This window comes from Lissotriton helveticus (assembly GCF_964261635.1).
Source record: "Lissotriton helveticus chromosome 1_1 unlocalized genomic scaffold, aLisHel1.1 SUPER_1_unloc_2, whole genome shotgun sequence".
In the NCBI taxonomy this organism is placed as follows: Eukaryota; Metazoa; Chordata; class Amphibia; order Caudata; family Salamandridae; genus Lissotriton; species Lissotriton helveticus.
Window position 1 is genome coordinate 1889646 of NW_027611659.1, and position 24596 is coordinate 1914241.

Here is a 24596-nt window from a genome sequence, read left to right on the forward strand (position 1 = left end):
ACAGAACAGCATCCGGCTACTTCATCAACTTCGATGATTCATCTGAAGATCTGAGTGAATCTAAGAAACAGCCATCAACAAAAACTTTTAAAGACAAAGCGAAGGATCTTTTTCAACAATTGAAAGCAACTTATCTGATTTCTCCATGGATTGAAATTTGGGTGGCATTAGGTGCATTTGTCCTCATACTTTGGCTCATCATGGTAATATGCTTGGGACATTTAATTGAAGGAAAATATGCTACAATGGACACAGCAAGCCAGAAAATCAACTTGGTCCTTAAACCACACACATCTTCACACGTCGAGAAAAGAGAACTTTCTTCAGTCAACTTCACAGCCAATCCTATACCCGGCAGGGTAGCATGGGACAATACTGATTATGAAATCTACGGTCCGGTTGAAATCCTGAAATATCCACACCAATTCAAGATCTCATTAAGTGACTTTGTAAAACCAAGCACATTTGCAGATGATTGGGACTTTGAAAGTATTAATGATATGATGTCTGATCTAGTAATGTCTGCTAAATTTACAGAACATGATTATTTGCAGGGTTCGTCTAATTATGATCAAATGTTCTGCTACAACCACTATGGTAACCATTACCTACATAAATCTGCAAATCCTAGAAATGTTTTAAATTATAACCAATGGGAACATTGTGCTACTCCTCCAAAAGGTAGCTCGAAATCATTTTATGATAAATATTCATACTTTTCAGGGTTTAACACAAGTAATGCAGAAACATTTTATTTTAAATTGTCAAATAAGACAAGTATGAAGACCATGCTTACAAACACAAAATTGATATATTCAGATTCATTTTTTGAGCAAATGAATACATTTGGTTTTGAATTCTGGAACAATAACATTGAAGCAAAAACTGTTTGGGGTACAATAGATTGGCAAGTACAAGGTATAGAATCATTGTTTAGAGCCTGCATGATACCAGAACAAATTATATTTTTGAATGACACTATTCAACAAACTACCTGTCTTGGCTTAGCCAAAATCAAAGATTTAAACAAACCGTCTATTCCAAAGCCAACAGTGAACAGTAACAGCTCTATAGATGTTGAGATAGACGTAAACCATATATTAAACCAAAACAGAACACATCCTGATTGGAAACAATGGTTGATCTGGCCCACAGATACAAATAACTGTCAAGACAGATTCCTGAACAAAATACAGGGGTTCACATTGACCAGGCCAGACCCTAGATATTCCCAAAGACAACATCCAGGGATAATTACCACGTACAGTGTGGGCAAGCTCTGCCTTCAATGGCTACAAACATCCACACTGGCAGAAATTAAGCAACACTTAACTTTCCTTCAAGAAGGTGCTGACTTGCGTGATTTCATCATGGGACCACGCAAACAGCGTCAAAAACGTTTCATAGCGGCCTCTATATATGCAGCTTATAACGAAGCCTGGAAAGTAATTCAAATTGAGACAGCAGAAAAAATACGGGAAATTGACCGTATTCATTTGGAAAAATCACTTTCTGTAATGGACAATGGGTTAATGACTCTGTCCTCCAGAATATATTCTCTGGACAGCATTGTGTCTTCAGCAATCAACATAATATCGCAAGACTTACTGTTGTTACAACACGGTCAGTCCCAATTGCGTTCTATTGTACAGCTTGGCTGGACGTTACAAAATCTGCGTTCAGGCTATGTGCCTTGGCGTTTAATCAACACAACGTCACTATTTAATATCTTTAACCTTACTGATAAACAAATCAGTATGGTACAGAAGGGTGCTGATTATACAATTCTGAGCATTGAGAAACTCGAGAGATTACCATTGACAATGTCAGAACGACCTGTCATTGAATGGATAATACATGGGATAATAAATATTCCAATATCTACTTTCAGGTTTCAATACTGCCAAAAATATATACAGGCAGGCCAGTATGAAAGGTTGGGTAAAGGATACATTAAGTCAACATGGAACTTGCCCTATACACATGCATGTGTCAGTAGTAAAGGCCAGAAAGTGTTTCTTAGTGGCAATAATTGTGCGAGGTCACTAAGCGGTACACTTCTGTGTCAAGGTATTAGTTTGCATGGAGCCTGTGAAGGGTCTTCAAATAACCGTTCATGTCACCAGCTAGGCACACCTGCAACACAAATAGAACCATTCTTTAGGAGACTCTCGAACGGGAGTTACATTCTAATAGTAGATCGCAGATGTTGTAGTTTGCTGCCCGGAAAACCTTATCTCATAACTGTGACTGCGAAGGTCATGTGCTGTGAACGAGTATTGTTCCCCAGCGCTTCACCAGACAGGGAGGCAAGGTTATGGCCCAGCTTGAAAATTGCTTCTATTCGAATTGATACTTTAAGCAGAATGAAGACAGTGCTCCTACAGACGCCGACCAGGCTAACGTCATCAAAAGAAACGTATGATCTCCAAGTTGCAAGGACAACGGCAGAGATTCATTCATTGTTATCAACTAATTCCCCCATATATTTCGCAGAAATACTGAACGAAATCTTAAATATTTCTGATACCAGTGGGGTCTCAAATATATTTAAGACAGTGTTTTCGGGAGCTTTAACCCCATTCAAAGCCATCCTGGGTATTTTTCCAGACTTTGTCCATTCCATCTTTGGCGGACTTCCTCTCCTTTTGGGACTAGTGGCAGGAATCCTATTTTTGATCCTGTTGTTTCGCTATGGCAAACCGTGTCACAGACAAAACACCTGCGACAAGGGAAGAAACGATCCTAGCTATTGGCTACCGGGACCGCATAACTAGAGTCCTTGGACTAGCACGGTTACGGGACTTGAACATGACTTGGTTTCTTTCATTTAGACCGATGTGGCAACGTTGTGTTATGCCTGTATTAAGGTGCTTGCTATGTGGCGAAGAATGCGTGTTGGACACCTGTCTGACACTACAATCGGATGTGCCAATGGACGCAGAAACCTTGTTGGGTCCGGTAACGGCTCATGCATTGTGCTGTCCCCAGCGGCTACCAATCCTGATGACGGCATTCGTGGAGACTTCACCACTACGATTGAGGGGTAGTGAAGTACGAGATGAAAGCAGCATCGATCAGGTACGACCTTCTGTCAGCTATGCTGAACAAAACATCAATGAAGGCAATCATGCTCATGAATGCATGGTAACAACTTTTTCCGAGTTAGTGGAACTTTCACAGGAAGCTGTTGACAGCTTTTTTGACAGTCTAAATGATATGATGTTCTCTCCAGAGCAGAAATAATGACTTTGAGCAAGCTAAGCACACGGCGTTCCCAACACCCTGAATTTGGCCTTCAACTTTAATAATAAAGTAATGTGAACAAATTTTTTCTCCAGTTTACGGACAGCGGGACATATTTTTTTCAGCAGCCCCAAAATATTTTGCAATTTTTCGGGACACTTATCTTCTGCTTAAAGTAGAAACTATTCTTAGAGAACTGAATTTCTATTTTAGGTACTTTAGAGACATTAGCTGCCCTCTGGCATGTTCATAAGTATTTTATTTTGTGATGAAATGGTCTCGCACTTTTCTTCTGTATTAAGAGCCATTTCATGTGTTATTTTCGCCTTTTTTTTCATGCTGATTTAAAAAATATGCGTATTAGATTTAGCATTATTATACTGCTTGAGTGCATATAGTGCAATACTTATCTTTCGTATATTTCATGTTTCCTGTTTTCAAAATGCATATGAATGTATTTTTGGGTGGTACGGTATACACATGCAATACTAGCGTTGTTTACTATGCCTAGATTTGTAAATATGAACATAGTCTACGTGGAGTGGGTGTGATGTATTCCTATAGGTACTGTATCGATTCCCCCATTTCTGACCCTGGTCTGGTTAATAATGAACTAGCAGCCGCCCAACGGCGCTGAAACCCGTTATCTGATTATCCACACCACGGCACAGAAGCGCATTATCTGATTAGGTCATAACGCATGCCATCTAATTAGGCAAGCACTATTCCTCCAGCCCCTGATAAGGCATACGGAGTTCTCAAAACAAATCAAACCTACAGCGACCTGGGAAATTCCCATGACCATTGTTTTGATTTCTTCGAGCACTTCAGTAAAGAATGTGCGAACGAACCCGTTCGTATGACATCCTTATTGACGTATATATGTCCATCCTTACGTCAATCTCGGCACCTTTCAGGTATAAATATTACCGACATTGCCTTAAGCAAACACACGCGGTGGTGACGAGATTGGAGCAGCGAGCCTGGCCGAGGAGCCCAGCTGAGAGCGAAGCCCACAGCCCACAGACGTTGCCCCGCCTTCCTGACGCGCTGAGAAGAACGCGCTGCCTTTCTCCTGCCGAGAAATCCAGCTCCGGCGCTACCAAGCCGCCCTCGCAGGCAGCTGGAATATCAAGACCTGAGATGAGAGATACCAGCCCTCCAGCCTTCTAGGTCCCAGCTACAGAACTGAATACCCGGACACCAGATTCAAGCTCCAGTCTCCTGAACCCACTCCGAGGAGCGATGCAGCCCCCACCTGCATCCCTGACCCTTCACTTACTTCCTGCCGCGCAGCGCGGTGCCCGGCCTGGCTCTGCCTGCCTGTCTGCCAAGAATATGTTATGCCTCCAGTTATCAGTTCAGCTCTCCGTCTTCACATTCCTAAGCTAACGAACCGCATAAACAGCTCAGCTATAGTCTAGTCTTTCTGTCTCCATGCAAGAGAATTACTGTATTAATATTCTTAGAAGATTCATAGCACACGCAATACATGTAGAATATATGCATGCACCAGCCTTAGTGTCAAGTAGCTTTTGCCCTGATAACTTTTAGATTCTATCAACATGTACTCCAAACACCAGATACCAGATATGTTATAGGTACATGTCGTCCTGACACCGCAGACTTTAGTCTCCTCTTCTAGTACAGAAGTCATAGCCCCCAGTTCTCCCCGGTAACACGTCATTGCCCGTTTGCGCGCACCACTAGGTTAAAGGTCCCAGCTACTCAGGTAGCCCCCTCCATGTCTCCGCCCACTTTATGACACTTCTGTGACGTTCACATCACATGTCTACGTACACGCCCTGTGCACGCCTTCTCTTCACGCCCATGTCTTCTTATCTTACGCTTGTCATAAGTTACGCCTACTGTATGTAATGTAATAGAAATGTCTTACTATATATATGTTGAATTGTGATGAAAACGTTGCAGCTGCCTTCCTTCCTTCCTATTTTATTTCAGGCTGTCCCGTTCCAGTCCCTTCCCCTTTGCCTGAATAAAGCCTGTTCAACTCGGATACATCGGATCCTGCCTCTTATTTATTGAGCTATCTGTTATTGTCAATATATTCAAAAATAGTACCGGTAATTAATTATTTATTTACCACATAAATGGCGCCCGAATAGAGACGTGCCCTTTCCCCACGCGCTGGCGATGTACGCAGGTCCCCTGACCCTCTGCAGCCGTGACGGAACTCTACTGCGCACCGGCAGATATTTCTGCTTCAAGTCTCCCTCAGGCCCACGGAGGAGACGGAGACTGCGGTCCGGCATCCAGACGAAGCGGTGTGGAATGCGGTTCGTCCCGACCAGAGCCCAAGCCGAGAGTCAAGGTCCGAAGTATCCGGAGGCCCACCTGTTTCTGAAGTCCGAAGTTCATAGTCCGACGTCGTAGCAGTCCAGTCCAGTCCGAGGCCTTCCAGTTTCTGCTTCCCGGTGAGTACCGTCGCGGGGGAAGTATCTAGACAGGATCATTAGTTTGTTCCTGGTCCGTTGGGTTTGGGTACACAGATCCAGTCCGAAGTATTCACCTAGGTAGGTACGGTATGACGTGTCTCTTTATGGGACCGGTATGTTCTGTACTGTTTTAGCAGTGCATCCAGTAATTCTAGTAAGTTTCGTTCTCGAGAAATTCATGTGTTCTGTTTTCAGTGTACCAGGTAGTATTTCTGTTCGAACTGTTTTTAATGTATTTCTATGTCGTGGTATGAGTGATTTGTTTGCCATATTATTACTGTGATTATTGTGTATTGTGTTCCAAGTGTATTACCGAAATGCCTCTGTTCTCGAAATTACGTCAGTTAAAGACCAGAAAAGGGTTACTCGAAGAAGCAGTTCCTGTCTCTCCTAGGGACAGTCCAGGACATTTTATGTATCACAAGCATGGCTTAGATGCCATAATATATCTAGACTTATGGGCGGACTATACCAAGGAACTAGAAGAGAAATATAGATGACCCGTATCAGGTACATGGGATGCCGAGTGCATCATGAGAGTAGAAGAAGCATTATGGAAAAAGAAAGCCAGACAGTCCCAAAAAGATGCCATCGAGTTATGGCGCAAAGAATCTCATAAAAGAACCGAAAAAGAATTCAGAAAAACAGAATTAAGTAGGGAATCCTCAGAAAGAGCCCAAGAAAGGGAATTAATAGAAGAAGGTGAACGAGTTAGAGCAGAACAGTCAGACAGACAGAGAAATGCCCTTATTAAAGGTATGTATCCTCTTCTTGCCGAGGGCTTGCCGAAGGCAACCCCGGAAGCACCCTGTAATTTACCGCCACCATTGGTCCCAATTAAGCTACGTCATAAACCGACCGCAGCTGACATATTTCTTTCGTCCTATTTGGACGACACAGTCCCAGCCTATGCAAATCCTGTTCCGCCTGTTCCCGTTCATAATGTAATTCCTGTCCCGCCAACTACTGTTCCCGGGGGTCAAGTTCATACTCCAGCACCCCCGGACCAGCCCACAGTAAATGTACCCGTTTTACCAGTCACTCTGCCAGCCCGTACAGTATTAGCTGACGATTCCAGCTCAGGAGGGGCTGAAGGAGGTGCTCCTATCACCCCGCCTCAAGTTAGACGACTGACGCTGCATGACGTAGCGTTACAGCGTACGCCAAAAGTAGCGGCATACACAGATCTCAAGCGACTTCTTACTGACTGTATATATGATCCAGTTCCAGGCGAAGATCACATGATCTTATATTCAGTACGTTTAAGACGGGTGGCCAGCTTTTTGATCACCCTGCCTGATATGAAGGAACATCTAAACAGAATATATCGTTTTATCCGTACAGGAGAGAATCCAGGAAGTATTCACGAAGCTATGTCACAAAGGAAAGCCGAGGTTCAACTTATGATTTTAAAGTTCCTGATTAACTGTTTAGTAAGAGAGCAAGATTATCCAGAAAAAGATCAAGAAGAACTGAAAGTCCTGACCAGGTGGAGTGACAATATAGCCGAGGGAAAACACAAGACACAAGGTAGTGTAGAGAGTATGTACAAGAAAATTTGTAAGGAAATAATACGTATACACCAGAAAGAGGAAGCAAAACGAGCAACCGAGAAAGAGAATGACTCTTCCAGTGAAGAGGTAGACAGCGAGAATCCCTCCAGAATAGCGTATGTAGGTAGAACTAGACTTTCCGACCGATATTCACGCCTAGATTACAAGAAAGCTTTTCCTCCTCCAGTACCAGAACAGTGTTCTCTTGAGCAAGTATTCCAAGCCACCGATCACATTCTGAAATTACGAATAGGTTATAGTGAGCTTAGTACAATACATGAACAAGAACTAGCCTGATCAGCAGTCCGATGGACTAGTGATTCTACCACGTTTCCAGATGAAATAGTGGCCCAAATGTTTCTGAAACTGCCCCCAGCCGAGCAACGTCTGGTGGGCACATATATGATTCAGCACCTCATTACACTGTATGAGGAACAACATTCTGATCCAGGTCCTTTACATGATGTACTGAACGAGTTACTCCAAAACAAATGGAAAGGTCTAGGTACCGATTTAATTAGTGTCATATTAGAACAGCGCCACAAGTACCGAACGTTTCTGAATCCACATTTTGTTCATGTCTCACCCCCAGAAAATAAATCATTCTACATAGACAGACAGAATCCGTTACGAGAAGTACATCCAGTCAAGAAAGAAGATGGTAGTCTAGAACGAGTATTTGTTTACACCCCTATCACGAAAATAGAACTCTTGGAAATGAAAAAGTTAATTCCCTGTCATGATAAAGATCCAGCAGGGTTTCACCGTGAATTAAAGGACATGCTCCGTATGGGAGAATACACGTATCCTGACATCATTAAAATGTTAAAGGTCCTGTTGCCTGCGGGCATATATGAAAAACTCAAAGAAAAAGAATGGGAGGTGGGAGAGAAAAAGATAGATTGGACAGCATTAGAAACTGAAGATAATACACGAGTACCAGGTACCGGTCTTGGGGATAAAGCTAAAGCTTTGCCCGAATTGTTAATACAAGTCTTGCCAAGATTACTAGCCACGAAAAAGGAAGATTGGGATGCCATCTCAGCCTGTAAACAGAAACAAGATGAAGATACTAGTGATTTTTATTCTAGATTTGAGAAATGTTTCATTATTAATAGTGGTCTGAAAACAAGTAGTGAATCGTATCCCCATCTTTTTGTTACCAAACTAGTCGAAAATTCAAGTCCACAAGTTAAAAATAGAGTACTGAAAGTCGAAAGTACCTGGCAAGCTAATACTCCGTCACAAATGCTCCAGATGCTCCAGTATCACCAGAACAGAATCAGGGAAGAGCAGGAACACGAAAAGAGACGTATGAAAGACACGAAAATGAAAGTATTAGTTGCACAATCTGTTCCACAAGACAGTCAGAAGAGGGGTCCGAATCAAGCCAGTCATCCGACAGCTCCCGTTAAAGGGACATGCAATTATTGTAAACAGCCAGGTCATTATATAAACGAATGTGCAGTTCTGAAACACAACATAGCTACTGGTAAGACAAAAGAGAGACCACGTCCGCATAGACAAGAACAAGTTTCACAGACTTCCCAGCCACCGCAGAATGCACAACAGACAGCTACAGTACCGCAGCCTATCGCTGCAACACAACACGTTACACAGCAGATGTACCAGTATGCACAGTCAGAGTATCCAGATTATCAGCCGTATTCATGAAACAGCCTAGAGAGGGAGGTAGGCTTGCCTCTCATCGAGATTCCTGTAGATCAAGAGGGTCCCTATGTACACAGTCAAGTATTAGGGAAAGACAGAAAGTTTCTGATTGATACAGGGGCAAGTAGGACTACCATCAGTCATGACAAGGTTCCAGGGGCTCCGCTCTCAGGCTCTAGAAATGTTTCCCTTGGATTTTCAGGAAAGCCTATTGTTAATGAAATATCGAAACCAGTTACTCTAGAAGTCGGTCCATTGTCCCGAACTACAGACTTGTTACTCACGAAATCATGTCCAGAAAATTTACTAGGTATTAGGACCCTGAAAGAATTAGGAGCAGTAATATGCTGCTCCCCAGAAGGGGTGCGATTGTTCCTGAGAGATTTTAAAGGTCATTATGTATTACGTGATTTTGATCCAAGATTATTGAATGTACCGCAGCATTTATGGGCGCAAGGTCCAACTGATGTAGGTTGTATGCATATCACACCCCATCGTGTTACCCTGAAGCCAGGTGTTGTATTACCACGAATCCGACAGTACAAATTGCCACCTGAGGCTGTAGCAGCCTTATCTAAAATTATTGACGAGCTTATTGTTCAAGGAGTGGTTGTAGAGACTGACTCCAATATATGTAATTCTCCTATCATTCCGATTCTGAAACGTACTGATCCAAATGCACCTCCAGTTTATCGATTAGTGATTGACCTTCGAGAACTTAACAAATGTATCATACCCCAGTACCCAGTGGTTCCAGATATTTCTTCCCTATTGACAGCAATTGATTCTGAAGCTACGTTCTTTACAGTTATCGATCTCAAGAACGCATTCTTTAGTGTCCCCATTCATCCAGACAGCCAGTTCCTTTTCGGATTCTGTTTAAATGGAAAAAGCTATAAATTCACACGAGCTCCTCAAGGTTTCACAGAAAGTCCTAGTATTTATAGTCAAGCACTTAAAAGACAACTAGACAATATTCACATGTCAACTGACACTGCCCTGCTCCAGTATGTCGATGATCTACTGATCACAGCCCGTTCTGAACGTGACTGCGAACGTGCGTCACTTACAGTCTTGTATTTCTTGGCCGAGATGGGGCACAAGGTGTCCCCTTCCAAATTGCAATTCTGTGTCCAGCAAGTGGTCTACTTAGGACACTTACTGTCCAAGAGGGGTAGGCAGTTGACACCTGACCGTATCCAGTTAATAGCACGTCTTCCACAGCCCAAGACACAGAAGGAGGTACGAGCTTTTATCGGCCTCACTTCTTATTGCAGACAATGGATTCCTCAGTATGCATTTCTAGCTAAGCCATTGATACAGTTAACGACACAGGAGGCAGCCGTATCGACTGTCCTCCCTTGGACCCAGGAACATACACTTGTTTTCAATGAGTTAAAGAAAGCTTTATGTAATGCACCTGTTCTAGCAACACCGAACTACAATAAGCCTTTTACACTTTTTGTTACTGAACGTGATGGTACTGCATTATCTGTTCTCACACAAGATCAAGCAGGACAATACAAGCCCTGTGCTTATTTTTCTAGCACATTAGATCCAGTAGCCCAGGCTCTGCCTGCGTGCCTCAATTCAGTTGCAGCCACAGCACTAGCCATCAGACAAAGTGATTCCATAGTGTTAGGACATTCCCTGACAGTACAAGTTCCACACTCCGTGGAAGTTCTTTTAAACCGAACACAGACCCAGCACTTGACAATTGCACGTTTAACAGGTTATGAACTGACACTGTTTCAGCCACACATAGAAATCAGACGCTGCAACATTTAAAATCCAGCTACATTGTTACCGTCAGTTACCCCAAATCCTGCCACACATGACTGTGTGGAAGTTGTTAACACTACAACAAAGCCAAGACAAGACTTGACAGACATTGCATTACCTAATCCCGACCTGACACTTTATGTGGATGGTTCATGTATGAGAACAAGTACAGGAGAACTAGTCGCCGCGTATGCAGTGACTACTGAAACCGAAGTTATAGAAACACATCGTATTGACACCCTGTCTGCTCAAGCAGCAGAGCTTGTCGCTCTGACCCAAGCCTGCATACGTGCCAAGAACCTGAAAGTTAATATATACACAGATTCACGTTATGCATTCGGAGTCGTACACGACTTTGGAGTGCTCTGGCAAGAAAGAGGCTTTATGACTTCTCATGGAACCAAGATTCAGCATGGCCCCCTCATTCAAGCTCTGTTAGATGCAATACATTTACCGACAGCTATTGCCATCATGAAGTGCAAGGCACATACGAAAGTCACTGACATCATTTCCCAGGGTAACGACCTGGCAGATCGAACAGCCAAGCTTACAGCCCAGACTCCAGACATTTCAGTTAACACGACACAGACAGACATTCCAGATCAGACTACTTGTATGACAGTTAAGGACCCTACACAAGATGTGATAGATATACAGTTACATGCCACTCCAGAAGAAATCAAGAATTGGTCTGAACAAGGAGGGGTCCAGACATATCAAGCATGGTTGACAAAGGGAAAAGCCACATGGTTTCTCCCCGACTCTATGGTTCAAATCATTATTAACACCGCTCATAGTCCAGCACACTTAGGAGAAAAAGCCATGTTAGACAGTATTCAGAACCTCTGGTTCAACAAGCATTTACGAGCAGCAGCCAAACAGAAAGTGCGTACCTGCATGATCTGTTGTCAGTTCAATCCAGGTAAAGGTATCCCGGTGGAACAAGGTGGGTTCCATCCTCCTGACCACCCTTTTGAAGTCCTCCAGATGGATTATATTCAGATGGAGCGATGTCGAGGTTTCAAGTATGTTCTCGTAGTTGTATGCGCTTTGTCCAGGTGGACAGAAGCATATCCAGTTCCAGATTACACAGCTGCGACCACTGCCAGGCAGTTGGTTCGTGAGTATTTCCCCCGCTATGGATTACCTAGGGTCGTGTATTCAGATAACGGCCAGCCATTCTCATCCGAGCTCATGAAACAAGTTTCCCTTCTGTTAGGGTACCAGTGGAAGTTCCATTGTGTACGCCATCCTGAAGCAGCCGGTCTCGTAGAGAGACATAACCAGACTCTGAAAATCCGCATCGCCAAAGTATGCGCAGAGAAAGGCGTAGATTGGATGGTCGCCCTGCCAGTCGCCCTTTTTTATATGAGAATGGTCACTCATTCCCGTTCAGGTCTATCTCCATATGAGATAGTGTTTGGTCGTCCCCCAAATATGTGGGGTACACCTAGACCACGTACAATTACCGATGTTGACAGTAATATGCTGACAGATTATTTGGCCGCCTTGATGTCTGCACTACAATCTTGTCGTTCACAGGTCGCCGCTGCATTTCCAGACAACACCGAAGTGAAACCGCACGAGGTCGTTCCAGGTGACTTCGTCCTTGTGAGAAATTTTGATCGTTCAAATCCGCTGGAGCCCCGTTGGAAGGAGCCCCGCCTTGTTCTTCTCACCACCCGGACAGCAGTGAAAGTCGAAAACAGAAAAGGGTGGCTACACGTGAGCCACGTCAAGAAATTCCATGGACTTAAAGCAAAAACTTTTCTCAAAGACTGCCCCGTTCTCAAGGACTGCCCATACACTGAATCTAAACTTCCCTTGTTAGAGAAAACTCCGCAGCAGGAGTATAAAACAAAGTTGAGGTCTAGTAAGTCAGCCAGTTTAATTGTCTAAGTCCCTCTCGGGTGAAACGGTTAGACAGGTTCCTGACATGTATGAGATAGACCCACACAGTGAGAGAGTTAGTCAAAACTCTAAGAGATGTATCATTACTCTGTTTTTTCTATTATTTCTGAGTCTTATGGTTACTTGCATAAGTTATGCTTTACATTTATGTTTTCCTATTTCACATGTACATATGTTTTCTAATGTTACAGTAGAGCACACATTTAGTGACCTGCCTCCTCACGAGTTATCATATCGTCTTGCTATGCGTAATAATACTTTTATCCGAATGCTGCACTATTCACACCAGACCAGCAATGCCACTAATTGTTGGGTGTGTGGTCGACTCCCCCCTTTCCAGACATCGAAGGGAGTTCTGCCACTTTTTCCCTATCCATTTTCACACAATGGTTCGTGTGGAGCATGGTCCACGTTAACGTCATCCTCAAATGATATGTCCCTTCTGAATCGAACATGTTTCCCAGACAAGCAAGGTCTTTCCCATAGAACAGGATTAGATCTAGAAAATGAAGTATATGATTTAGGTAATTATTCCTCGAATTTCATGGTTCTGAATGTTCAGTCCGAGACTACTCCAGATTTGCCTGCTATTTCAGTTCTACCAGTTAAAGGCGAATTATGTGTCAGAAAGAATGGTTCTACACATGTAGGACATAGTGATTGTACCACTATGGTCGAGTATAGTGACAATGGGAAATCTATTTTCAAAGCCTCACGTCATTCTTATTTTGTGTGTGGTCAGACCGCATATGTACGTCTGCCCCTAGATTGGGATGGAACATGTTATATTGCCTTCCTACTGCCACCCGTTTTTCTAGCCCCATCCGATTATCACAGAAACACACATCTAGTACACGTTAGACATAGAAGGGAGACTGAGTCCCCAATCGTCGATCAGACTGAAACTGCCTTAGAACAATATCAAGACTTCAATAAAGGTTTCTTTTTCTTCATAGGTCCTGTCCAGAATAGTAAGTTAATACGTAGGCTAACCAGAACCCTTGAAGCAGTAGTGAATGAGACTACTTCCGCTCTAGGTAATTTAACTGAAGAACAATCTGCTATTAGATTTGTCGTGCTCCAGAATCATCTCGTCCTTGACGTCATACTGGCCGATAGGGGAGGAGCTTGTAGAGTCATCGGATCTAGTTGCTGCATTTTCATTCCTAATAACGCGCCGTCTGTTTATTCAGCTATAACCAGACTTCATAAAATTGCCCATCAGTTACACCAGAATCCAGGCACCTGGACATGGTCCGGTTGGCTCTGGAGTATAATATCTGCCTGGGGATGGAAAGTATTGTCATTCCTGGGTATAGCAGTAATGATCATATTCAGTTGCTGCCTCTGTTTACAATGTGGCCCTGCGATTTGCGGCTTGTGTGCAACCTCTTGTATTCCTAGTCCTAAGTCCCGTTCCAAGACAATTCGAGACGAGCACATGATGCTATATGAACAGATAGATGGAATCATGAATATTGATGTTTCCTGATGGAAACGTAGGGCACAAGGAGGGAATGAGGAAAATTGAATTTTGCCTTGTTATATGTGCCTACGTGTTCCCCATCCTATGTTATATGTGCATGATCAATATGCATATATCCCCCTATGATCGATTTAAGACGCAATTATAGTTGTGTCCAACTCTAGTATGCCAGTATCCAGTTCTCGTGAAAGCAACGAGTATTAGGCCTATGTTGCCCACGTTTTACATTATGCACGTTAATTCACCGCATTGTTCCCGTTTCTAGGCCTCAAAAGGGCCCGGACACCAGATTCAAGCTCCAGTCTCCTGAACCCACTACGAGGAGCGATGCAGCCCCCACCTGCATCCCTGACCCTTCACTTACTTCCTGCCGCGCAGCGCGGTGCCCGGCCTGGCTCTGCCTGCCTGTCTGCCAAGAATATGTTATGCCTCCAGTTATCAATTCAGCTCTCCGTCTTCACATTCCTAAGCTAACGAACCGCATAAACAGCTCAGCTATAGTCTAGTCTTTCTGTCTCCATGCAAGAGAATTACTGTATTAATATTCATAGAAGATTCATAGCACACGCAATACATGTAGAATATATGCATGCACCAGCCTTAGTGTCAAGTAGCTTTTGCACTGATAACTTTTAGATTCTATCAACATGTACTCCAAACACCAGATACCAGATATGTTATAGGTACATGTCGTCCTGACACCGCAGACTTTAGTCTCCTCTTCTAGTACAGAAGTCATAGCCCCCAGTTCTCCCCGGTAACACGTCATTGCCCGTTTGCGCGCACCACTAGGTTAAAGGTCCCAGCTACTCAGGTAGCCCCCTCCATGTCTCCGCCCACTTTATGACACTTCTGTGACGTTCACATCACGTGTCTACGTACACGCCCTGTGCACGCCTTCTCTTCACGCCCATGTCTTCTTATCTTACGCTTGTCATAAGTTACGCCTACTGTATGTAATGTAATAGAAATGTCTTACTATATATATGTTGAATTGTGATGAAAACGTTGCAGCTGCCTTCCTTCCTTCCTATTTTATTTCAGGCTGTCCCGTTCCAGTCCCTTCCCCTTTGCCTGAATAAAGCCTGTTCAACTCGGATACATCGGATCCTGCCTCTTATTTATTGAGCTATCTGTTATTGTTAATATATTCAAAAATAGTACCGTTAATAATTATTTATTTACCACACCTTGCAGAGAATTCTTGAGTCAGTCCCTTGGCAAAACAAACTTAACTTAAACTGCTACTTATCTACTCCCGCCCACGTATTAGGCTTAGGTCAGGTACACTGGGGTAGGCGTGGTTAGAAGCACCAGTTGAGTACGATTAGTCAAATGTATATATGTATGTATCTATTTTATCCATTTTAAATATCATATGGCTTAGAAACCATATCAATGCTTTTACAGTATTATTTTATAATTCTGTTTTTACTGTATGCACTTTACTTAACTATAAGTATTGCAATAATAGCGATTCATTTCTCTTGTACGAGAAAAGAGACTGATCAATAAATAACATCCTTTATTGAACACGCCCGTCTCTTCCTTTTCTCTACAATCTGGTGAAACTAAGAATGCACTGAACTGACTGAGTAAAATAAGTTGTCTTTTGTTTTCACACGACTCTAGAGATACACTCTTGATTAGGGGAGAGCAAAGTTGTCATGTTCTATGGTTGTCAGAAACTAAATCCCTTCTTGTCTATCCAGAGAGGTTAAACTCCTCCCTGCCTATTCGAGAAAGTTTCTAGTGAACTCTGAGCTAGCTGGCAAACACAAAACTTTAAGTCTAATATCGTCAGTAGAAGACCTAGTTAACCTCTGCCCTGGGTCTATACTATTGAAGGTATTATTCCAATGCGCAGAGCCTATTGGGATAATAGGAACTACACTACAAAGTCATTGCAAATTTAAAAATTTAAATCATAACCGATGTGGTATTTCACTAATGATGGTTTTAAAAAACAAGCCTTGCATTTATGCTATGGATTTTATTATTATTGTTATTGATGAAGGAGATGAGAATACATGTTTATCTCACAGACATTAAAAGCAGTGTATTAATAGGCAGGTCGCCGCAACGACTACCAAAGTTGGGTTCACTATTCACACCGCAGCAGAGTGTCTCCACCATAAAACATATATTAATATATTTATGTACATTAAGCTCCGCCTCTGCTAGTCTGAGAACTCCCACCACGAGATACCTATATAAACAGGGTTTGGTAGGATGTGTAAGGTGGGGGTGTGTCACTAGAGGGGAGTAAGTCAAAACGGGAAGGAAATGACGATAAAACTGAAGTTGTGACGCCCCAGTCTGTGCTCTGCTTTACTCCTCTCCACGTCTCTTCTGTCCTGCAGGTTGGATGAATGCTCCCTCACCGGTTCATGCTGCAAAGACCTCGCCTCTGTCCTGGAAACACACACATTTCTCACAGAGCTCGACCTGAAACACAATGAGCTGAGAGACGCTGGAGTGAAGAAGTTGTGTGAAGGCCTAAAACATCCAAACTGCAAACTACAGACACTCAGGTACAGAGCTGTGCAGTTCATATCACGTCATTGATTCCTAAAATATACATCGTAGGTGGGACTCCTACACATATTTTATAAATGCATTTAAATGTTTACATGATTGCCTCTTTTCTGTTAATGTCGTGATGAAGGCACCCCTTAATAACATTTGTGAATTAAGTCAGGTTTGTGAAGTGGGGGTACCCACGCCCCAATCCATGATCATGACAGAAGACCCTGTCATGGTGCCGAGGGGCACTTTTTAAAGCCGGTTTCTCTGGTATTTGGGATCAAATGGAATAGGCCTTAACCAGAGGACAGCTCTGCTCCTTCCAGTGAGGGTGCCTACCCCACCAGTCTCCCTGCTGTTACCAGACCGGCCGCTGCATAAGAGGCCGAGGAATGTCAGTGAGACATGGGGGCTCCGTGGCCCTCTTCATTCTCTGCAAAGGGCTCCGAGGCCCTCTTCATTCACTGCGGGGGGCTCTGAGGCCCTCTTCATTATCTGGGGGGCTCTGAGACCCTCTTCATTCTCTGTGGAGAGTCTCTGAGGCCCTCTTCATTCTCTGCGGGGGGCTCTGAGGCCCTCTTCATTCTCTGGGGGGCTCTGAGACCCTCTTCATTCTCTGTGGAGAGTCTCTGAGGCCCTCTTCATTCTCTGCGGGGGGCTCCGAGGCCCTCTTCATTCACTGCAGGGGGCTCTGAGGCCCTCTTCATTCTCTGGGGGGCTCTGAGACCCTCTTCATTCTCTGTGGAGAGTCTCTGAGGCCCTCTCCATTCTCTGCGGGGGGCTCTTAGGTGCCCTTCATTTTCTGCGGGGTCCTCCGTGGCCCTCTTCATTCTCTGCGGGGGGCTCTGAGGTGCTCTTCATTCTCTGGGGGGCTCCGAGGCCCTCTTCATTCTCTGCGGGGGCTCCGAGGCCCTCTTCATTCTCTGGGGACTCCGAGGCCCTCTTCATTTTCTGCGGGGGGCTCTGAGGTGCTCTTCATTTTCTGTGGGGGGCCTCCGTGGCCCTCTTCATTCACTGCGGGGGGCTCCGAGGCCCTCTTCATTCTCTGTGGGGGGTCCGAGGCCCTCTTCATTCTCTGTGGGGGGCTCCGAGGCCGTCTTCATTCTCTGCGGGGGCTCTGAGGCACTCTTCATTCTCTGCGGGGGGCTCTGAGGCGCTCGTCATTTTCTGTGGGGGGCCTCCATGGCCCTCTTCATTCTCTGCGGGGGGCTCCGAGGCCCTCTTCATTCTCTGGGGGCTCCGAGGCCCTCTTCATTCTCTGGGGGGCTCCGACGCCCTCTTCATTCTCTGCGGTTGGCTCTGAGGCCCTCTTCATTCTCTCCGGGGGGCTCCGAAGCCCTCTTCATTCTCTGCGGGGGGGCTCTTAAGCCCTCTTCATTCTCTGCGGGGGGCTCCGAGGCCCTCTTCATTCTCTGCGGGGGGCTCCGTGGCCCTCTTCATTCTCTGCGGGGGGCTCCGAGGCCCTCTTCATTCTCTGGGGGGCTCCGAGGCCCTCTTTATTCTCTGGGGGGCTCCGAGGCCCTCTTCATTCTCTGCGGGGGGCTCCGTGGCCCTCTTCATTCTCTGCGGGGGGCTCCGTGGCCCTCTTTATTCTCTGCGGGGGGCTGCGAGACCCTCTTCATTCTCTGGGGGGCTCCGAGGTGCTCTTCATTCTCTGCGGGTGACTCCGAGGCCCTCTTCATTCTCTGCGGGGGGGCATCGAGGCGCACTTCAGTCTCTGCGAGGGGCTCCGTGGCCCTCTTAATTCTCTGCAGGGGGCTCTGAGGCCCTTTTCATTCTCTGTGGGGGGCTCTGAGGCCCTCTTCATTCTCTGCGGGGGGCTCCGAGGCCCTCTTCATTCATTGCGGGGGGCTCCGAGGCACTCTTCATTCTCTGCGGGGGGCTCCAAGGCCCTCTTCATTCTCTGGGGGGCTCTGAGGCCCTCTTCATTCTCTGTGGTGGGCTCTGAGGCGCTCTTCATTTTCTGCAGGGGTCTCTGTGGCCCTCTTCATTCTCTGCGGGGGGCTCTGAGGTGCTCTTCATTCTCTGGGGGGCTCCGAGGCCCTCTTCAGTCTCTGCGGAGGGCTCCGAGGCCCTCTTCATTCTCTGGGGGGCTCGGAGGCCCTCTTCATTCTCTGCAGGGGGCTCTGAGGCGCTCTTCATTTTCTGTGGGGTCCTCCGTGGCCCTCTTCATTCTCAGCGGGGGCTCCGAGGCCCTCTTCATTCTCGGTGGGGGGTCCGAGGCCCTCTTCATTTTCTGCGGGGGGCTCCAAGGCCCTCTTCATTCTCTGCGGGGAGCTCCGAGGCCCTCTTCATTCTCTGCAGGGGCTCCTGAGGCGCTCTTCATTCTCTGCGGGGGGCTCTGAGGCACTCTTCATTTTCTGTGGGGGGCCTCCATGGCCCTCTTCATTCTCTATGGGGGCCCCGAGGCCCTCTTCATTCTCTGGGGGGCTCCGAGGCCCTCTTCATTCTCTGGGGGGCTCCAACGCACTCTTCATTCTCGGCGGTTGGCTCTGAAGCCCTATTCATTCTCTCCTGGGGGGGCTCCAAAGCCCTCTTCATTCTCTGCGGGGGGGGGCTCTTAGGCCCTCTTCATTCTCTGCGGAGGGCTCCGAGGCCATCTTCATTCTCTGCGGGGGGCTTTGTGGCCCTCTTCATTCTCTGCGGGGGGCTCCGAGGCCCTCTTCATTCTCTGGGGGCTCCCAGGCCCTCCTCAATCTCTGCGGGGGACTCCGAGTCCCTCTTCATTCTTTGCGGGGGGTCCGAGGCCCTCTTCATTCTCTGGGGGGCTCCGAGGCCCTCTTCATTCTCTGTGGGGGGCTCTGAGGCCCTCTTCATTCTCTGCGGGGGGCTCCGTGGCCCTCTTCATTCTCTGCGGGGGGCTCGGAGGCCCTCTTTATTCTCTGGGGGGCTCCGAGGTGCTCTACATTCTCTGCGGGGGACTCCGAGGCCCTCTTCATTCTCTGCGGGGGGGAATTGAGGCGCTCTTCAATCTCTGTGGGGGGCTCTGAGGCCCTCTTTATTCTCTGCGGGAGGCTCCGTGGCCCTCTTAATTCTCTGCAGGGGGCTCCGAGGCCCTCTTCATTCTCTGCGGGGGGCTCTGAGGCCCTCTTCATTCCCTGCGGGGGCTCTGAGGCCCTCTTCATTCTCTGCGTGGGGGCTCCGATGCCCTCTTCCTTCTCTGCGGGGGGCTCCATGGTGCTATTCATTCTTTGCGGGGGCTCCGAGGCCCTCTTCATTCTCTGTGGTGGGAACCATCATTTTGTTTTACGCCACTGAGGGGACACGTACAGATTCAAGCCCGCAGCTGGGAGTGCATTGTTAGACGAGCTTCGGACCCTTAGAATTGTTTCCTTGTCTCTTGCTAAGTCTTTCCTTGCAGTCCGCCCCCAGGGCCTCATTCATGAGTTTTTGCCGGAGGACAGCGCTGCAGGCCTTCCTGCTGCGCTGCCCTATGGTAAAAGAAAGGGCAGGAATGTTCCATATCTATCAGATACAGCGCATTCCTGGACACATTAGGAGAAATTAAGATATTTCTCCTTGTTGTGCCTCCCTCACGCCACCACAGCCCCTCCTATGCATCAGATTCTGCCTCTCGCATCGGCATTCATGAGGACACACTCACTTGTGCGTACTCCACTCACATATTGTCTTCAGTGCATCTTCTCTACCTCTGCTGTTGGACAGATCTCAGGTGCAGAGGATCACAGGTGTGTATTGCTCTCAGTACTTGTCTTCAGTGCATCTTCTTCTCACTCTGCCGTACGATAGATCTCCTCAGGTGTAGATAACTAATGTGTTTCAATACAATCTGCCAACTACTTACCCTCGCCCTTTCACGTGGCTTGTTGTACAGTGCCCCGGTCACCGTTACTGGACTGTGATTGTCCCTCAAAGCTCAGTTCTGGCTAAATAGTTCAACGATAACTGAGGCTCTGAGACTCCATGGTTAGTGTCCTGAGCTCTGTTCAAACTGCTGATCGTCCAGTGTTAAAGGAGCTTCTCCTTATCCAGCAAAAGCCTCCACTGAAGATCAGCTGCAAGATGAAAGGCAGAGCAGGCTGCGGAGAGGCCCAGCTGTAAGATGAAAAGCAGGCAGGGTTCAGAGAGTGCAGCTGTAGTATGAAAAGTACAGCAGGCTGCAGAGGGGGACAGCTGTAAGTTGAAAGGCGGAGCAGGCTTCAGAAAGGGGCAGCTGTAAGATGAAAGGCAGCGCAAGCGCTGGAGAGGAGCAGCTGTAAGATGAAAGGCAGAGCAGGCTGCAGAGCGGGGCAGCTGTGAGATGAAAAGCAAAGCAAGCAACAGAGAGGAGCAGCTGTAAGATGAAAGGCAGGGCAGGCTGCAAAGAGTGCAGCTCTAAAATGAAAGGTAGAGCAGGCAGCAAACAGGGGCAGACGTGGAAGGCTGCAGAGAATGACAGCTGTAAAATGAAAGATAGAGCAGGCTGCGGAGAGAGCCAGATGGAAGATGATAGCTAGAGTAGACTGTAAGATTAAAGGTAGAGCATCCAGGGGATGGACGGGGGAGAGATAGGGCTACAGTCACGTCGGCCGGGCTTCATATGAGGTTCAAGCTTACCCTGTGGACTCTCAGCAGAAACCTGCACCGCTGACCTGATCTGTGCTGTGTTTAAACCTCCCTGCGTACTGTAGGAACAAGGCTCAAGCGTACACATCCTGCCTCTGGCCTGAGCTTGGGAGCTTTAAATACTGAAGGAGAGTCTACATAGGCTGAGAGACAGCTCTGCTGTCAGAGCTCTGCACCTCTCTCTTGTACGTAGGCTGAGAGATAGCTCTGCTGTCAGAGCTCCACAACTCTCTATTCTACTTAGGCTGAGAGATAGCTCTGCTGTGAGAGCTCTGCACCTCTCTCTTCTACGTAGGCTGAGAGGTAGCTCTGCTCTCAGAGCTCCACAACTCTCTATTCTACTTAGGCTGAGAGACAGCTCTGCTGTGAGAGCTCTGCACCTCTCTCTTCTTCGTAGGCTGAGGGATAGCTCTGCTCTCAGAGCTCTGCACCTCTCTCTTTTACGTAGGCTGAGAGATAGCTCTGCTGTCAGAGCTCTGCACCTCTCTATTCTACTTAGGCTGAGAGATAGCTCTGCTGTCAGAGCTCCTCACCTCTCTGTTCTACTTAGGCTGAGAGATAGCTCTGTTGTCAGAGCTCCACACCTCTCTGCTCTACGTAGGCTGAGAGATAGCTCTGCTCTCAGAGCTCCACAAATCTGTATTCTACTTAGGCTGAGAGATAGCTCTGCTGTCAGAGCTCCGCGCCTCTCTGTTCTACGTAGGCTGAGAGATAGCTCTGCTGTCAAAGCTCCACACCTCTCTGTTCTGCATAGGCAGAGAGATAGCTCTGCTGTCAGAGCTCCGCGCCTCTCTGTTCTACGTAGGCTGGGAGACAGCTCTGCTGTCAAAGCTTCACACCTCTCTGTTCTGCATAGGCAGAGAGATAGCTCTGCTGTCAGAGCTCCGCACCTCTCTGTTCTACTTAGGCTGAGAGATAGCTCTGCTGTCAGAGCTCCGCACCTCTCTTTTCTACGTAGGCTGAGAGATAGCTCTGTGTTAGAAATGGGATTTCCCGTTGGCTAAGGCTTGCGCCAAAGCCAGGCAGAAACCACCACTCTAGTCAGGGCAAGGGAGTTACACGCCAAAGATAACCCCTGCTCACTCTCTAGGTAACGTGACGCGAGCAGTAAGGCTGATCCCGGAGGCAATGTAGGTTAAGTATTTGCGCACGCACCCAGCAACAATACCCAAGGCCCACCACAAGGGAAACTCCACACAAGGTTATACATAAAAATAGACTTTGTATTATACCAAACACATAAGAAACACACACTTTACAATGTGCCATAGGCACGGGCAGAATTCACAGGGGATTATGTACATGGACAGGGCCACGTGGGCCACTGTCAGGAATAAGCACTTTTAGAACTAGCACTTGGTAGAATTAGCATTTTGTAGGAATAACGCTTAGCACATAGAACATATAATAACTGTAGCACCAAATAGCAAATTTAGCACACAACTAGTAATCACTGGTAAAAGGTAAGTACCTCCTACGCTATCCTAACCACCTTAGGCATATATCACGCAGGAAACAAGAACACACTAGTATAACCCATACTAGATAAAACAACCTCCTAAGCATAAACATATGTCAAGAGGTATCAGAACACAGGGTGCGCCAAACATACTAAACACAGTACATTTCCTAACACCCAAAAAGCAATAGCACATGAATCCTAACAGCACATGAATCACATTGGGGTCCAGGTTGCACCACTGCGCCAAAACCTAAACATAGCAGCTGCCCACTACTTGCTGGGCAGCTGGGGACAATAGCAAGGGGCCTAAACGCTGCAGCTGTCACTAAGTTCTGCACAGCTGGGGAAGGCCAAGATAGGGGCGAAGGAGTGCGACTCACTCCTGGATCCAAAGTACATGTTCCTAGAAGGAAAATCCTAAATGTAGCACCTGCCCTCTACTTGCTGGGCAGATGAGGGATAAAACTGCGACATGGGCCCTCACTGGCCCTAGGACAAAGATTGCCACATGTGGGAGCCTTCTGGGCTCTAGAAATAAACAAAGGTGCCCGCGTTGGAGCCCCACATGGGCTCTGGGAATCAGCTCTGCCCCTGAGAAGTACTGTGGGGGAAACATGGGCCCCTCAGGACAAACTGTGCGACACTGAGCCATCTGGCTCTAGAAATACGGTGTCCCCAGGAGCCATTTAGGCTCTGCAAATAATGGGGGGGGGGCTTTGTTGGAGCCACGGGGCTCAGCAAGTGACTAATAACACACATGGCCCCCTGGAGCACTCGGGCTCCCTAAATAACAAGCATTGCCCCCTCTGGGCCCAGGTAGGCAGGAATGGCCCGACGTTGGAGCCACGGGGCTCTCACTTGCAAAGAAATGCCCCTGCACGTTGGAGCGGCCAACTGGGCAAACGGGGCCGCTCTGACTCGGTGCCTGTACTGGCACCACCACCACCTTTTGTTCCCTTGGGGGAGCGGGAAGGTCACCATTGCCCCCCCTTGCTCAGCCCTACTCACCGGGCTCCTCGGGACTCGGCCTCCTCGGTTCCTGGACCGGCGGCCATACTTTGCTTGTGGCACGGGGCTTCCCTCGACTCCACGGAGCCTCGCACCTCTGATGGCGGCCTCAGCTTTGCTTCACCCGGGACTGCTCTCAGGACCCGGGACTTTCTAACAGCCTCTCCTACTCACCCGGGCCCTTCTTCTTGGAGCCGGCGAGGCTCCGAGGCAACTCCAGGGCGGTGAGCGGGACTTCCTGTCGGCAAGCGGAAGTCCCGCCCCGTTTCAGGCACCGGCTGCCTGACATCCTGCTTCGCCACGGCGGCGGCATCTTTTCCGGGGGCATAACGAGGGGTAGGCACCCTCGAGGCATAAAATAAAAGTAGATACGGGGTGGGCACCCGTTAAGGACACTACTAAGCGGGGTGGGCACCAGCAGTAAAAATAATTAAATCGGCATAAATAGGGTAGGCTCTCGTAATTTAGCAATATCGTATGCGGGCATAATGCAGGGTGGGCACCTGCGATTAAGGGGCCACCAGGAAAAGGAGCACAGCGCTCCCAGGTGCCAGGGGGGGCGTAGAAAGCACCAAAGGCCCCAGAAAATGACCCCTACAACAAGGAGGGTCCCAGGAACACAGCCCCCATAGGTGAAGAGGGCAGGAGGGTCCCACAAAGTCCTGGACACCAAAAGATGGAGCAAGCAGCTCCCAAGAAAAAGGAAAGTCCTCCAGCATCCAAGTCCATCAGCAATCCAGGGCCTGGGCAGGGCCTGGGCAGGGCCCAGGGAGGCGAACCTTTCCCTGGGACCCAGCAGCAGCACGCCCCTGGTAGATTCAAGTCAGGAAACAAGAACATTGAACATGGGGTCACAGCCTCTTTTTATACACCAAATCCCTTTGTCTATAGGGTGCAGGTTGGGGAAAAACCAGACACAGCTGGTTCTA

General features: G+C 47.2%; 1 protein-coding gene across 1 annotated transcript in view; it reads left to right on the forward strand.

The window, feature by feature from the left end:
* LOC144805712 (NACHT, LRR and PYD domains-containing protein 12-like) overlaps positions 1–24596 on the forward strand; it is an 878524-nt gene that overhangs the window by 402089 nt on the left and 451839 nt on the right. Inside the window, exon 7 of the mRNA XM_078672213.1 lies at positions 16469–16639. Within this exon, the coding sequence (XP_078528339.1) occupies positions 16469–16639 (171 nt within the window). The remainder of the gene's footprint in view (positions 1–16468; positions 16640–24596) is intronic.